The sequence below is a fragment of the Lissotriton helveticus genome, chromosome 11 (genome assembly GCF_964261635.1).
Source record: "Lissotriton helveticus chromosome 11, aLisHel1.1, whole genome shotgun sequence".
Taxonomy (NCBI): domain Eukaryota; kingdom Metazoa; phylum Chordata; class Amphibia; order Caudata; family Salamandridae; genus Lissotriton; species Lissotriton helveticus.
Genome location: NC_136072.1, coordinates 818,663,178 through 818,679,462, shown reverse-complemented (window position 1 = coordinate 818,679,462; position 16,285 = coordinate 818,663,178). Strand labels below are relative to the sequence as shown.

The window sequence follows — 16,285 nt, the reverse complement described above, 5'->3', positions numbered from 1 at the left end:
AACGTCAACACTAACAATCTCATAACCATTAACCCACCATACCAGTACTTACATACCCAGTCACTGATTCATCGGTCTACACACACACACATCCACTCACTTACCCATACAGCCACTTATACATCAATTCGCTCACTAATACAGCCACTGATATGTCCACCCATACAGCCACACACACATTGTCAGTCACTCATAGAGCTACTCACACACCTACTCACTCACATATAGAGTAAATCACACAGCCATTTACTCACCTATACAGTTATACACCCACCCACTCACTTATTCATACAGATTCATAAGACATACACACTCACCCATAGTGTCCCTCACAAACACACTCACTAATCCATACAGACATTATCACAATCCTTCACTCACACAGTCACTCATAAACGTCAACACTCAGCTATACTGCCTTTTGCATATCCAGTTACTCACCCATATACCCATATACCACTGACACATCCATTCACTCACCGACACAGCCATACACATAATCAGTCACTAATAAAGCCCTTCACTCAAACACACACTAACCCAAACAGCCAATGACTCACCCACTCACTCCTGCATGCAGGCAGTCACACACCCCTTCACCCACCCACACAGACACCCATACAAGTAATCAGACAACCAATCAATCCCCTATACAGCCACTCATGTACCCACTCACCAACCCATACAGACATGTAGACACCATCTGACAGACTGATACAGACATCCAGAGAATCTAGTCAGTGACCCATACATTCACTGAGAATCCTACTCACTCACTTATAAAGTCAGTCACGTACCCACTGAATCATCGATACAGGCACTCATACACCCACTGATTCATTAATTCACCTTAGAGTATGTATATTAAAGACTTATACACATTTTAAAACCACTCACAGTCACTGGATGATGTCATCAGTGATGTCATTTGAGATGTCAACAGTGATGTCACTGACCATGTCATGAGTGATGTAATATGTGAAGTCATAAGCAGTGCATTGCGAGGGCGCAAATTAATGTTAGCTCAGCTAACTATACCTGCTGAATTTCTCTGGTTTTGTACAAGTGAACTGTCAGCCTAGCTATAACCTCCCTCTGACCTTTGTTTTTTTCAGTGAAATTTAAAAAAAAAAAAAATATATATATATATATATATATATATATATATATATATATATATATATATATATATATATCCATACCAGTCTCTCTCCAACCAGCATACCGAAGAAAGTGTGAACAACTCCGGGGGAACAAGGTAGCTTTTAATATGTAAAGCGCTAACAGACAAGTTGATTTCTGAAACGCTAGGCAGACGCGTTTCATCCTTTAGATAGGAATCTTCAGTGCCCGTTTCAGTCCGTTGAATAAACACAGGGGCCAATGCTTCAATGATTTTTTAAGCTGACACCACTCCCATTCTGTGGCCACGCCCTGTACCTGCCTCGCAGGTGGAAAGTTCTGAAAAACCACGTCTGCTCCCAGTGCTGCATTATGGGTCATGTGGTCCGCCGCAGGTACCCCTACAGTGAGGGGTTTTCCGTAAACATCCAGTGATGGTTCCACACAGTGGTGGACGGCGTTCCACTTTCCCACTCGACAGCCAGTGCAGAAAATTCAAAGTCTTTCCTTATTCCCCCTTACTCAGGCAGCGAAATACTGCCTCCATCTCTCCCCTCGTGTTGGTGATTCGCCAAGTGTTTCCATGCGCAGAGGGGGGGTGACACGGTAGCAGTTTCATGCATCACCAAACTAGTAGCAGGTAAACCCGTGTCACACCAGACCGAGAGGGGTTCACAGCACGCCGTCACCTACTAACCGGCGTTAGGTATCCATACCAGTCTCTCTCCAACCAGCATACCGAAGAAAGTGTGAACAACTCCGGGGGAACAAGGTAGCTTTTAATATGTAAAGCGCTAACAGACAAGTTGATTTCTGAAACGCTAGGCAGACGCGTTTCATCCTTTAGATAGGAATCTTCAGTGCCCGTTTCAGTCCGTTAAATAAACACAGGGGCCATTGCTTCGATGATTTTTGAAGCTGACACCACTCCCATTCTGTGGCCATGCCCTGTACCTGCCTCGCAGGTGGAAAGTTCTGAAAAACCACGTCTACTCCCAGTGCTGCATTATGGGTCATGTGGTCCGCCGCAGGTACCCCTACAGTGAGGGGTTTTCCGTAAACATCCAGTGATGGTTCCACACAGTGGTGGACGGCGTTCCACTTTCCCACACGACAGCCAGTGCAGAAAATTAAAATATAATTCAGGCTTAAAGTGCCGCATAAATTACGCAAAAAAAGCAGAAAACTCTGTGTAGTTCCCATGTTTAGGCGGAGAGCAACTCCTGTAAAGAGCCCCTACAACATCAGTGACACTCCAAATCTGATCACCTCAAATGTCTGCTTTTCTAGCAATTGTTTAAGGCATAGGATTGGCACCATTCAATCCACGCCAAGCTAGAAATGGGCAACATCTTTGCCATTTCTACAGCAAAGTCTTAAAGCTTAGGATTAGTACAGTGCCACCCATGCCGAGCTGTAAAATAACAAAAGCCTATTACCACTCCAGGCACAGTATTATAGCTTTGATTGGCAAAATAACATCCAAGTGAACCGGGAATTAACAAAAGCAACCCCAGACATGTGTGTAGCTATCAATATAGCTCTTCAGAGAGGTTTAGCTTTGTCCAGACACAAGGAAGCACTCAGTATAGGTCAAAACAATACCTTTTCAGGCGTAGAGTGCTGCATAAATTAGGCAAAAAAGAAGAGAACTCTGGGTAGTGTCCACGTTTAGGTGGAGAGCAGCTCCTGTATAGAACACCCTACAACACCAGCGACATTCTAAATCTGCTTACCTCAAATGTCATTTTCTCTAGCAAAGTATTTAAGCATAGGATTAGCACAGTGACTCTACGCAGAGCTATACAATGACAATAGCCTTTTACCCCTCCAGGTAAGGTATTACAGCTTTGGATTGTCAAAATACTATCCAAACAAACATGGAATGAACAAAAGCAACCCCTGACACATGTTCCTCTATCATTATAGTACTTCAGAAAGGTTAAGCTTTGTCCAGACACAAGCGAGCATCCCGTTTAAGTCAAAACAATACCCTTTTTTACTTAGAGTGCTGCATAAATTAGGTAAAAAGGAAACAGAGAACTGTTAGGTGGAGAGCAGCTCCTGTATAGAGTGCCCTACAACACCAGCAACACTCTGAATCTGCTTACCACAAATGTCTGTTTCTCTAGCAAAGTATTTAAGCAAAGGATTAGCACAGTGCCTCTATGTCAAGCTGTAAAATGACAAAAGGGTGTGTTAGGGCACTATATCCAAAAGGAGGGATCCCCCATTACTCTTCATAATCAATTGAGACTGACCACTCTCATATATCTCTCTCTAAACCAGAACAAGGTTGTAATTCTCTTTTGACCTTAGGAAGAGCTACCCCCTAGTGTTTAGTACGTGCATGAAGCCTAACTAACTGCATGTGTGAGACCTACCTTCCAAGAGCTTCCAGGTCAGCACTGTAAGTGCAGTGCTTAGACTGTGGTGATCACAGAGTGCATGAGGAATATTTCCGGAGCACAAGAGATGATGTCAGGAAACAGTATGGTGGGGATGGAACAATGAATGAGCCAGACCTAACTGTCCCAAGTGAGACATACCTATCACAGATGTTTGTGGAAGGATTGAAAGAATCTTTGAGTGAGATCTTCAAGATTTGCCTTTTACAGTGTGGGACCTACCTGCCACGGGAAGTGATGTCGGGAATGTTCTGTACAATGCTCAGGAGGTTATGGTGATGCTGCGTGAGTTGGCTCAGAGATACACAGAGTTCTTGGAGCTAGAAAACCAAATGAGAATAGAGGCCATATGTTAGGAAGCCATTCCTCCACTCATCATCCCGTGATTTCACCTTCAGAGTCCCAGGAGGTGGTGCCATTGATGGTTTGGGGAATTACCTTTCTATCCCAGCTCCTGATATTGTTCAACAGGGCAGCCAACAGCTGTCGCAGGTCTTCTTTGGGCTGATTCCTCAGGCCTTGGTCTAGGCTGATCTTGGAAAGCATGCTGACCAGGCACAGCAGCTCGCAGTCCGAGTACCACTGGGGCCGGGCAACACCGCACAGTGTCAGGAACTAAACAGGAAAATATGGACAGAAGAAACACCAAACATCAGACACTAGTATAACAAATCCACCTGTTCTCAAGGCTTAAACTAGCGAGAAGTTCCCTTCCTCTCTCCCCCCAAATCTACCCAGGATCAAAACACGCTTTGTAATGGCCGAAAGATTAAGTTTAAGACTACACACGGGAGCTGAAATAAAAGGTGGCTGGGCTGCATATCTGAGTCATTAAGGGGAATAGGGTCCAAGAGTATAGTAACTGGGCACCTTAATACTGAGAAGTAGCAATGGTAATGTGGGGAGTGGTAAGGAATATGGGTGAGATACGTTAAACTTGTGATAATGCCAACTGTCGGGGTAAGGGGGCGAGTCTGTTGAGTGGGGAAGTTAATGGTTTGTTTCAAGTTGGTGTCAGTTGGCCGAATGCTGACTGTGCATTCCTTAAACAATCCTGATATACTGTCTGTATCAGGCGCTCAACCTTTTCTGTAGTGAGAGCTACTTCTGATCAGTGAAAAACATAATGAACTACTGAAGACCAAGCAACTCGCACACTGTTACCAGACATCCCCAGGTCCACTGACAACCTGGGTCATAAATCTGAGCACTGTTCATTTTGAGGCCCTGCTATCGGCAGCTTAATAATATTAAAGTAAAATAAACACAGTCTTTCCTAAAACTTCAAAATGAAATTGTGACCCTCTACTTATTTAAAAATGAACTCAAGGTTGTGAACTACTCTGAAAGTGTCTGCAAGTTATTGGTAATTCAGAGTCGACTCGTTGGAGACACCTGATTTTGTAGTCAGAACCAGGGGATGTGGGAGAATGACCAGAACCAGTTTTGGGGGTCTGGTAGGGAATTCCCTTACATAAAGGCCGGAACCAGGTCTAAAAATAGGTCCTTCAGAACCACTCATCAGAACATTCTTGGACCTGTGGAAGATTCAGAAGAAAGACTGCCCTTCTACCAGAAGGACTGCCCTGCTGCATGAAGGACTGCCTTGGTACCTGAAGAAGGTAGATTGGTCCTGCTTGAATTGATCCATAGCTACCCTTAGTGAGTGACTCCAAGGGTGAGTTAGCTAACCTCCTGTGTGAACTAGAGGGACACAACAAGCTTCCAGAGGGCTCCCTGCACTGCCCAGCTGACCAACACCAACTGAACCTGTCTGGACATGCCAGAACCCTGCTACTGGCCTCTGCTGGAGTGAGTCCTCATCCCCTTGAAGTGCACTCCATTTCCTGGACCATGACTTGTATCTGTGAACTCTAGAAAAAGGTGAAAATCCTGATTTTTGGGCTCTGTGCAACCACAAGCTGAAACTCTGCCACCTGCAATGACAAGCAACATGAGACTTCTTCTCTTTGCACCAACAGTGACCGTCTATGACGACTGGCAACGTGAAATCTGCGCTTTGCACTGACAGTGACCGTCCACAGTGATCAACCAACAAGAAACTCCAGCAACGACCGGCTATTTGTGCTACAGCAGCCAACGTCCTCAATGGCTGACCAGCTCTTCAAGCGGAAAGCCTTCTCTTCGCAGCCTCCTTCAATTCGAACAGAACTCTTTGCACCAGAATTGAGAATGTAGCTCTTCAGAAGGACTAATCTGGTCCCTGTATCCACCCAGTGCTCCATCTCAGTTGACCTGAACTTGGGACTTTCCCCAAATCCAGCACAGTGGTGGCTGGCTGGCTTGGGTGGGGGGGCATGCAAAAATTAATTTAAAAAACAACACTTACCTGAACCGACGTCCTCCGCTCCGGAACTTGTCTCAGGGACTGGATGCACTGCAGTGCAGGCACCAATCCTGGTGCTGCTCTAATGCTTGACAGCAGTGCCCTGATTGGAGAGAGTGGCCTTACCCGCTGCTCCCTAGGACAGTGGAGCCCTGCACTTACTTTAGCCCAGCTGTCTTAAGACAGCTGGGTTACAAGTTTCAAAGTGCGCATGTGTGGCTTGAGGTACTGGGTTTTTAGGAACCGGTGCCGAACCGGTAACCCAGCGGTGCCAGGGGATCAACACACCAAAGACCTCGGGTTCTCCTGAGTCAGACCCACAGAAACTTCAGAGTCTTCCAGGTGAAGTCAAAGATTAGTTTATTGGCTGCAACCAAGGTGACAGGGTCCTAGAAGTACGATACAAGTATATTCAGGAGACTGCACACTTTCATGAAGTCAGGCTTCTCTTCTTATACCTAATATTCACCCTTTGGCGAAACATTCCTTGGGTGCGCGGTATTTCATTTATGGTTACTGATTACAAAAAGAAAAGCAGAGTCATGATGACATGTACATATTTCACGTCGTGCTGCCCATAACAAATCATCCGGCAAGGCCCAACATTTCATCAGATATCGCTGGACCCCTAATAAAAATGGTCACCTCCCCACCATAAAATAAGTGAGGAGAAAGGAGTGAAGAAAGATGTGAGCGAGATATGGCAGGTGTGCGTGCTGAAATGGTTTTATGGCCGGTTGGGCCTAGATACTATCTTGCTTGGCCACTGGGAGGGAACTGACATAACGAGCTCAGCCTGGGGCAATGGTTCTAACTTGTACTGGGGTCAGGAAGAAGTCGATTAAGGAGTACGTGTCCTTGTGGAATCAAATTCGACTGGATTAAGGCCTATGTAGAGGGCAACATGCAACTGAGGGTTCAGAAGGTAAATGACGATTTCGAGGCGCAATTGTCACTCGAATATACTGAAAATATACGTGCTTGATGTACTCGTCATTTCCGGTCTTTTGATACCAAATTCGTCCTATTTCGACGAAGTTTTTATTCTCGAGTCCGGTACTATTACGGATCCATATTTTTCAGAACCACAGATCCTCCTTTTGCCCTTACATAGGCAATTAATCTATTCTCATGTTAATCTGAGTCCAGATCTATATTCCTAAAGTCATTGAGGTGTTGCTGCAACATCATTCTAGTGCTGAGTTCGTGTCTTGACACAGGCTTCCTTACACATGATGTAGCACAGAGGCCACATATTGCAGGAGCACACTGTATGCATAGACAGAACAGGAAAAGAATGGCTAAGACCATCCCAATGACCATCAGAATTTTCCATCCCCAGGCAGATATCAGCCCCCAGAACCATCCCATCAATGACCAATCTCCTTTATCCACATGAATAGATTCGGAAATCTTATGTAGTTTGGAGATGGCCCTGTATACTGTTGGAGCATTATCTGGAATAAAGATGCAACAACTGGACTGGATCAATTTGCATACTCCACCCCGGTCCGCAAGTATTACATCCAAAGCGACCCGGTTCTGAAGGGTCATCAGTCGATCCGACTGGAGCTCAGCAGTCAGGTTACTAAGGGCACCGGCAGTCTCAATCACGGTGGATTCAACTACCCTCGTCAATTGCCTTATGTTTCTGCTGTTAACCATGGCTCCCCAGAACGGCAGAATACCCATTGCGAAGTCACCAAATTCTTGACCCGCAGTGTCTTCTTTACTCAGAACACCTCTAACTACCCTTGTCCGATGGTAGTCCGCCGCTGCTGTGTAGGTGGGGGGTAACAGGAATGAAACAAAACATGAGCCCGAGAAGTCAGGGGGCAACCATGTATAGGCTCTATCGTGGCAGATGAAATAAGTACCCTTTGCGGCTAAAAAGGCAGGGGAAGTCTGAGATCCAAAAACGTACGTTTCTGTGCAGACACTCTTCCCTAGCTGAGCTCTGGGATTCCTACCAATACCTTGCAGACACAGGTGACCTTGATGGGGTACGATCCAGATAGGGGACGATCTCTTGGCTTGCTGTTTCTCACTCAATGTAGCGCCATATCCGGTCACATTCCAACCTACATATGCAAGTATCTCATCGTCCGGGGTATCTTCGTAAGAAGTCACTTCCTTGATCATGTCAACTATACCCTTCACTAGGGCGCTAGTCTTGAGGTTGTCTTTTACAGAACGTAGGGGTTGGATTTCTCGTGCATATATGAACATTGTCCTATATGCCCATACTGACCCATTGTGACTAAATGGCAGGACCAAATAGGGGATACCTCGATCCGTGGTGTGGGGCATGAGACCACACACCCAACAGTTGGTTGTGTTCATTACAAGTTGGTGTTGGTGTAATAGCTGAACGAAGGAGTTATTAATGAACTCTAATCTCCTATTTGATTCGTGGTCAGGCAAAGAGTGGAAAGAATGAGAGGAAACAGTAGGGGGAGGTATGGGCGATGTAGTAGGCGTGAATGTCATATGAGAAGAGAATAAAACATAGCTTATCAAAAACACCATTACGCTAAATATCATAAAAATACACATCATCATAAAAATTTTCTTTCTCATTGTTTTCAAAAGTCTCTGCTTAAAGTTCATTTGTTTGGCAGCTCTCTCCACATCAGGAAACTCCATCCTCTCTAAGGTGCTGCCCGCGGCGGTAGGTTGTTTCTGCTAAAGGATGCTTCCGTCAGTCTAGGGTGGCTCCCTTCGACCAACTGGAACCAGCAACCTATTGTTGTCAGCTGCACCCAAAAGTCTTTAATCAACCGCGACCCTAGCAGCGGAACCCGGATGGCGGTTCGAAAAAACAAAAAATAAGCAAGTTACCTAGATGGGAGAATCTGCATTTTTAAAATAGCACTTTGGAAGGAAAAACTTATTATTTTATTAGTCCACAGGTTTTTTCTCTCGGATCAAAGAATAAATCACTTTTACTTTAGTCTGTTTTTCTCGGTCGTAGATTATAGCGTCTTTTCCCGGGTGCTGTCTGGTCCGGAAATAGTAGCTCAGGTTCCACAGAGTTCAATTGTTCTGATGGCGGCGTAGTTTCTTGAAAAATGTCCTTACTGTCACAATCGTGTTTAGCTTCTTTTACGCGTTCATCAGTTGTGCGCATTGAGTCAGTGCCTCCTGTTCGGACCCATTGGTCATGTGGCAGAGGGAAAGGTATTCTCTTACAGTGGATCCCGTGGACCCAATTGGCCTTCCCCTCCACTTTAACAGTCGACCTTGTAGACAGGAGGACGAGGTGAGGTCCGGTCCATCTGGGCTGGTCGTTTCTTGTCCTCTGGAAATTCTTGACCAGAACCCAGGAGCCAGGGTCAATGGAGTGACCCGGTGTCTCGGAAACCGGAGGCAAGGTGTTGTGGACCTGTTGATATAAAACACGCAATTTAGCCGTCAATTCATACAGATAGTCGAGCAAAATGGGGTGTTGCAGCTCGCTAAACTTCGTGGGCCTAGGCACTCCCCATATGTTGGCTGGCCGACCAAAGACTATTTCATAGGGGCTGAGTTTCATTCGCGAATGCACAGTCATTCTGGTGGACAGGAGTGCTAAGGGTAGAGCGTCGGGCCATTTAAGACCCGTGCTCGCTTGGATTTTGGCCAATTTAAGTTTAAGCGTGCCATTGTAACATTCCACTAATCCAGCTGATTGGGGGTGATTTGCAGCGTGGAACTTCTGACTAATGCCTAGCCCTTCACACACTCGTTTCATCACACAACCCACAAATTCACTTCCGTTGTCTGACCAGACCATTCTAGGCATTCCGAACCTGGGGAAGAACTCTTTCACAAGGGCTTTCGCTGTGGACAAGGCAGTATTGTCCCTTAGGGGATAGGCTTCTACCCACCTTGAGAAGGCGCAAACAACCACGAGCACATATTTTAAGTTGTTGCACCTCTCCATGTGTATGAAATCTAGCTGCAAAACCTCGAACGGATACGTAGGAGGTGCAAAATGACCAGCTGGAGTTGGGGTTCCCCTACCAGGATTGTGTTTCAGACATACCATGCAATTCTTGACAACATTCTCTGCACACTTGGGAATCCCTGAATTCTTCCACACTGGGGCCAACGACTCGCAAATCCCTTTCGCGCTGATATGGGCCATCCCATGAGCCATTGTAACCACTGCAGGCACGTATGCATCGGGTAACATCCATCTTTGTTGCTCTGTCGATTCAATCCAACAACCATTTACATCCATTCTCCCTGTACTTTCTTTCCACATGCTTAACTCTTTCTCCGTGGCCTCAGCTTGGATGGACTTCACACTTTCTATCGTGTCTTCACATATTCCAACATCACCAGTCCATCTTTCTGGGCTCGCAACATACATTCGGCTCATCACATTCTTTGCCGTTTCTTTAGCAGTTTCATCAGCAAATGCATTTCCACGACCAACATCATCGATCACTTTCTTGTGTGCACTACATTTTACAACTGCTACTTTCAGGGGCAACGTCAGTGATTCAAGAAGCTCATTCACCAACTGACCATGCTGAATCTTAGCTCCATGCGAAGTCAGGAACCCACGTTCTCTCCACAGTCGTCCAAAACTGTGAGCCACTCCAAAAGCATACTGACTGTCGGTATAGACAGTCACTTTCATTCCTTTTGATAACACACATGCTCTCGTCAACGCCACGAGTTCGGCGGCTTGAGCCGAACCATGTGGTATTCGCGCAGTTTCAACGATTGTGTGCAGAGTTGTGACAGCATATGCTGTAGTCACATTACCATTTGGGAGTTTAAAGCATGACCCATCCACCCATAATGTACCATCACATTCGGCGAGAGGAGTATCGAATAGATCAACTCTCCCTTTGGTCTCCTCCTCCGTTCTGAGGAAACAATCGTGCTGTTCTGAAGCATCCGATTCCTCAGCAATTGGTAACAATGTGGCTATGTTCAGGGTACTGCATCTTTTGATGTGCACATGGCTTGCTAGTAGCGTCAATTCATAACTGGACAGTCGAGCACTAGCTAAGTGCTGTGTCTTGGTCCTATTTAACAATGTATCTACTGCATGCGGGACCATCACGATTAGTGTATTATTCATTACTAGACCTGCAGACTGTCGAATAGAAACAGCTGCTGCTGCTGTGGCCCTTAGACAACTTGGCAATGCTCGCGCTACCGGATCCAAAGTTGACGAAAAATAGGCGCATGGCCGTTGTCTATCTCCGTATAACTGAGTCAGCACAGACAATGCACAGCCCTCCTTCTCGTGGACATATAATGTGAAAGGCTTACTGTAGTTGGGGTTACCTAACACAGGGGCCGAACATAATGCTGTGCGTAATTCGAGAAAACTTTTCTGACACTCATTAGACCAAGGAATGGGATTGGGTGTATTTGTACACGTTAGTGCCAATAAGGGTTTGGCTAATAACGAAAAATTTGGAATCCACTGTCTACAGTACGATGTAATGCCCAAGAAAGCGCGTACTTCTCTCTGCGTTCTTGGCACATTTAATTTTGCTATTGCCTGAATTCTTTCTGGGGTCAGTTTCCTTCCCTCCTTCGATAAGAGATGACCTAAGTAGGTCACTTCTTGTCGGCAATATTGGAGCTTGGAAAGTGACACCTTGTGATGTAGATCACATAGATGACGCAGTAGTGCCAATGTGGCCATTTTACATATTTTCTCAGTATCCGCGGCTATGAGCAAATCGTCCACGTACTGTACTAGAGTGGAACCTTCGGGCAAAACCATTGCGTCAAGCTGACTTTTCAGAGCTTGACTGTATATTGAGGGGCTTTCACAGTAGCCTTGAGGAGCGCGTTTAAAGCGGAAACTGCGACCACCTAAGCTAAAGGAAAAAATATCCCTGCTTTCCTCAGCAATCGGGATACTGAAGAAAGCATTCTTCAGGTCAATCACCGAAAACCAGGATGCAGATGCTGGAATCATAGTCAATAATGTTGTAATGTCGGGGACAACTGGGAATTGTGGCACCACTATCTTATTTACTTCCCTAAGATCAATCACGAATCTATACACAGGTGGCTGAGAAGGGTCAGTTCGTTTTAAAACAGGCAGAACAGGACTATTGCAAACATTGCCTCGTGTTTCCTCAATTACGTCTTTCTCAATTAACTCGTAAACAATCGCTAGCAAAGCTTTTTCACCCTCATTGGATATTCTGTATTGGGGAATTCGTGGCATTTTGACATTCGACTTCAATGTTACAACATACGGTGGAATTTCTAAAAGACCTACATCATTCGGACCAGTAGCCCAAAGAATATCCGGAAGAAGTGTCAATTCTGTTGGAAGCGTATTCCTCGACAAATACATGGGAGAAACCACTTTCTTACCTAAAGTCAGTTGTACTCCTGAGGGAGAACAGTACAAAGTCGCATACAATCTTTTTAGCAAATCTAATCCTAGCAAATTTTCACCACAACCTGTTGTCAAAATAAGGGGTGCTTCGAATTCACAAGGACCAACAGAAAGAGATAAAGGGTCAGAAATCGGATTTCTAACCGGGGCGCCAGAAAAACCTACGGAAACGTTCATTTCGCCAGACAAAGGTGCGCCAGGGAGTTTGGAGTGCATAATAGAACTCTTTGTAGCACCAGTATCCAACAGAAAAGGTTCTGACACACCCGATGTAATCACCTCAACGTAAGGTCCACTCTGATCTACTGGAACTGAAACAACTCCCTCTCTTCGTCTAAGGCTGTCCTAGCAATCGTTATTCTCCCACTGCTCATTTTCTGGGTAATACTCATCGACGTAGTATTGAGCTGTCCTGTCAGATACGTTATTTTGCTGGTCAAACCTGTTCATAGAGTTTTGTGGTGGAAGGGGACGTGCGTCCTGAGGGGTGTTTCCACGCCCTCTGCCTCTAGGCGCTTGCTGACTACCACGACCTCTTACGCCAGAAAACTCGTTTGTACGTTGCGGCAGGGCAGGACAGTCATATTTGTAATGTCCTTCTTGTTTGCAGTATAAACACTGGTTGGGACCTACGCGGTTTTGATGGTAATCGAATCTCTGCGAGTTTCTCTGCGGCTGCTGAAAAGTGTTCCGGTAGTGATTCGGACCATTATTATTTTTATTACCACCACCACGTGGAGGATAAGCTTGCTGTAGCAAAACCTTCGTTTTGAGTTCTCTGGTTTTCTTCTCTACTTTATCTTTCTCATCCTTGTCTCTATTCTCGTAGTACTGTGCAGTAGCTAATATCTGGGCTGAAGATGAGACTGCCCAAGAACTTTCTGAATCTTTCAATTTTCTACACAAGTCTGGAAGCAGATTGTGCACAAATTTATCGACGAACAATCTCTGACCACCTTCTGTGGTCATATCTTGACCGCTGTGGTCAATGAATGTTTCTTCAAATCTGGTGAAGAAATCTGACACAGTTTCTTCTTTCTTTTGCTTGCATGCAGATAACTTATCCCAATTTACACGTATCGCAGGCATTATTGTCTTCATGTAATCTACTATCCTACCAGGTAGTTCCGCTATCAGGGGTTCAGGCTTCGCACCACCAACTTGTCGTGCATCTGCAACAGTAATATTAGCCCACGTGTCACCTAATTCCTGGTCATGATCTTCATGACGAATTTTTCCCCATAAAGGCTGTGGAACGACGTTCCCGAATAACATATCGATATCGGCTAAATTCATAATACATGACCCAGCAGTTTGTGATAATTCTTTATAGTACCCTGCAGGATTTTTACGCGGATCTGGTAGTGTTTGTTTGAGTGCTAAAACTTCAGCTCGTTTCCATGGAACATGTACCCATACTCGGTGAAAGTGGGGCAGGACAGGTGGGACAGCTGTCGCGTCACCCTCTCTCCACTGTGGGGGAACTTCTCTCATAGGGTATTGTCGTGCTTTTTTCCTACTAGATGCACTAGATTCTGATGGTGACCCAGAACTACTTCCCTTACTTCGATGTGATAATAGCATTTCAATTGCTTCTTCTACATCGGGACCTACAATCATACCCAGACTAAACTTAAACCTTATACGACACATCTCTTGTGGGAGGCAATCCTGATCATTGTCTTCTAAATCTTCGCACAGAAAAACACACATCTGTTCGAACACATATCTCTGTGTCGCTGTTTCCCATTGATGGAAAACTTCAATGACAGACTGTAAATCATATTTTGCAGTGTCCATGACCCATTTCCGAGCTAAATTATTCAGGGAATCTCTCTCTTGATAATCGGGCAGTTGACTTCGCAACTGTCTTCTTCCTATGTTAGGGGTCGTAGCAGGCGACCCGAAAAGTGGTAAAAGAAGATTAGTAACAGTACTGGCCATTTTCTGCCGAAAGGAAGGTGAAACGGAAGAACAAACAGATGAAAGAACGGGGTGAGGTAAAGCGGATGCAGAGATGGCAGAAGAGGTATGAGGAATAATAGATGTGGTGCTAGGCAAAATCATAGAAGGGGCATTTGTAGAAAGTACAGTAGGCAAGATCGTAGAAAACACAGGAGCAACAGAAGTGGTCGGTGGGCCTGGAGGAGGCTGCACCGAAGAAGTAGGAGCCAGCTGAAGAACAGCTGGTGGGTGCTGTGGAAAAGCCAGAGGCACAGCTTGTGCAACAAGAGGTTGCGGGGGTGCTGTAGCATTCTGCGCATAGGGCGGTGGCGAAGTTAACAATTGCGACATTAACTGGTCTTTTTCACGCTCTTTTGCTTTCCCTTGCTGAAGAGACGGCAAAACTGGATAGCACTTATCTATTGCCATTTTACGTTGCCTGTGCAATTGTTCATTTATCTGCTCTTCCTCATTATCTTTAAACTGCACGGCAGCTTGCATTACTGAAAGTCCTTCTTCTCTCTTATTTTTCTTAGCTAATTTAATTTCTTTTTGTTTGGCTTCTTTGCGCCATATGCGGAAAGAGTCAAACATCGCCGGCCGGGCTTTCTTTTTGAAGAGTTTAACTTCAAGGTTGTCTAAAATTTCAGAATCAAAGCTACCATATTGGGGCCATTTTAAAACACCGTCTTTCCTAGTGTATTTAATCCATACCTCGTTGTAAACGATGGGGCCTACCCCATGTTTAACGTACAGCTCATAAGTCGGAGTTCCAACTGGAGGAACCGGACATGAGTCCTCCAATCGGGAGTCCCTATTATTATTACCAAGACAAAACAAATTCCCGAGTCTAAGACTAGGCATCCTTTCTCTCTAGTCTAGTTCCAAAACTTCAAAGGAGTTATCGATTACGATATTGCTCGTGAAAACACGAGTCCTTCGGTTATGGTACTTGCAAGAACCAATAAAAACCTTTATGTATCTCTAAGATATCACAAAGTAAGTCCAACTAAGGACTAGGAGACGCTCCACTTATACTTAACTGAAAATTATCGATGGCTTCACCAGAAGACTCGTCTCAGCATTTCGCTCTACCGAAAATGTCAAGGGTCCAACATCAGGGCGATAGCCAGGGCAGCAGTCCTTGTAGCCGTCGGGAAGCGGGGAACCTCGTAGTAAAGACCTTCGGACCACGTCGACATGCAGGGGTCGATGAGGTGGTGGGCCCTCCTCCGGAATTTTCACACGAAGCTCCTCACGATCTTCAGGCTGATTGGTACCACTGGAATCGCCCCAACGCTGGGCGCCAAATGAGGTACTGGGTTTTTAGGAACCGGTGCCGAACCGGTAACCCAGCGGTGCCAGGGGATCAACACACCAAAGACCTCGGGTTCTCCTGAGTCAGACCCACAGAAACTTCAGAGTCTTCCAGGTGAAGTCAAAGATTAGTTTATTGGCTGCAACCAAGGTGACAGGGTCCTAGAAGTACGATACAAGTATATTCAGGAGAATGCACACTTTCATGAAGTCAGGCTTCTCTTCTTATACCTAATATTCACCCTTTGGCGAAACATTCCTTGGGTGCGCGGTATTTCATTTATGGTTACTGATTACAAAAAGAAAAGCAGAGTCATGATGACATGTACATATTTCACGTCGTGCTGCCCATAACAAATCATCCGGCAAGGCCCAACATTTCATCAGATATCGCTGGACCCCTAATAAAAATGGTCACCTCCCCACCATAAAATAAGTGAGGAGAAAGGAGTGAAGAAAGATGTGAGCGAGATATGGCAGGTGTGCGTGCTGAAATGGTTTTATGGCCGGTTGGGCCTAGATACTATCTTGCTTGGCCACTGGGAGGGAACTGACCTAACGAGCTCGGCCTGGGGCAATGGTTCTAACTTGTACTGGGGTCAGGAAGAAGTCGATTAAGGAGTACGTGTCCTTGTGGAATCAAATTCGACTGGATTAAGGCCTATGTAGAGGGCAACATGCAACTGAGGGTTCAGAAGGTAAATGACGATTTCGAGGCGCAATTGTCACTCGAATATACTGAAAATATACGTGCTTGATGTACTCGTCATTTCCGGTCTT

General features: G+C 45.4%; 1 protein-coding gene across 13 annotated transcripts in view; it reads right to left on the bottom strand.

Moving 5' to 3' along the window:
• The window catches only part of FAM178B (family with sequence similarity 178 member B), a 2,777,737-nt gene that overhangs the window by 498,250 nt on the left and 2,263,202 nt on the right, over nucleotides 1-16,285 (bottom strand). For all 13 annotated transcript variants that reach the window (XM_078666947.1, XM_078666951.1, XM_078666950.1 and 10 more), the window contains 2 exons: nucleotides 3,969-4,145; nucleotides 3,753-3,850 (listed from right to left, as the gene is read on the bottom strand). In XM_078666947.1, the coding sequence (XP_078523073.1) occupies nucleotides 3,753-3,850; nucleotides 3,969-4,145 (275 nt within the window). The remainder of the gene's footprint in view (nucleotides 1-3,752; nucleotides 3,851-3,968; nucleotides 4,146-16,285) is intronic.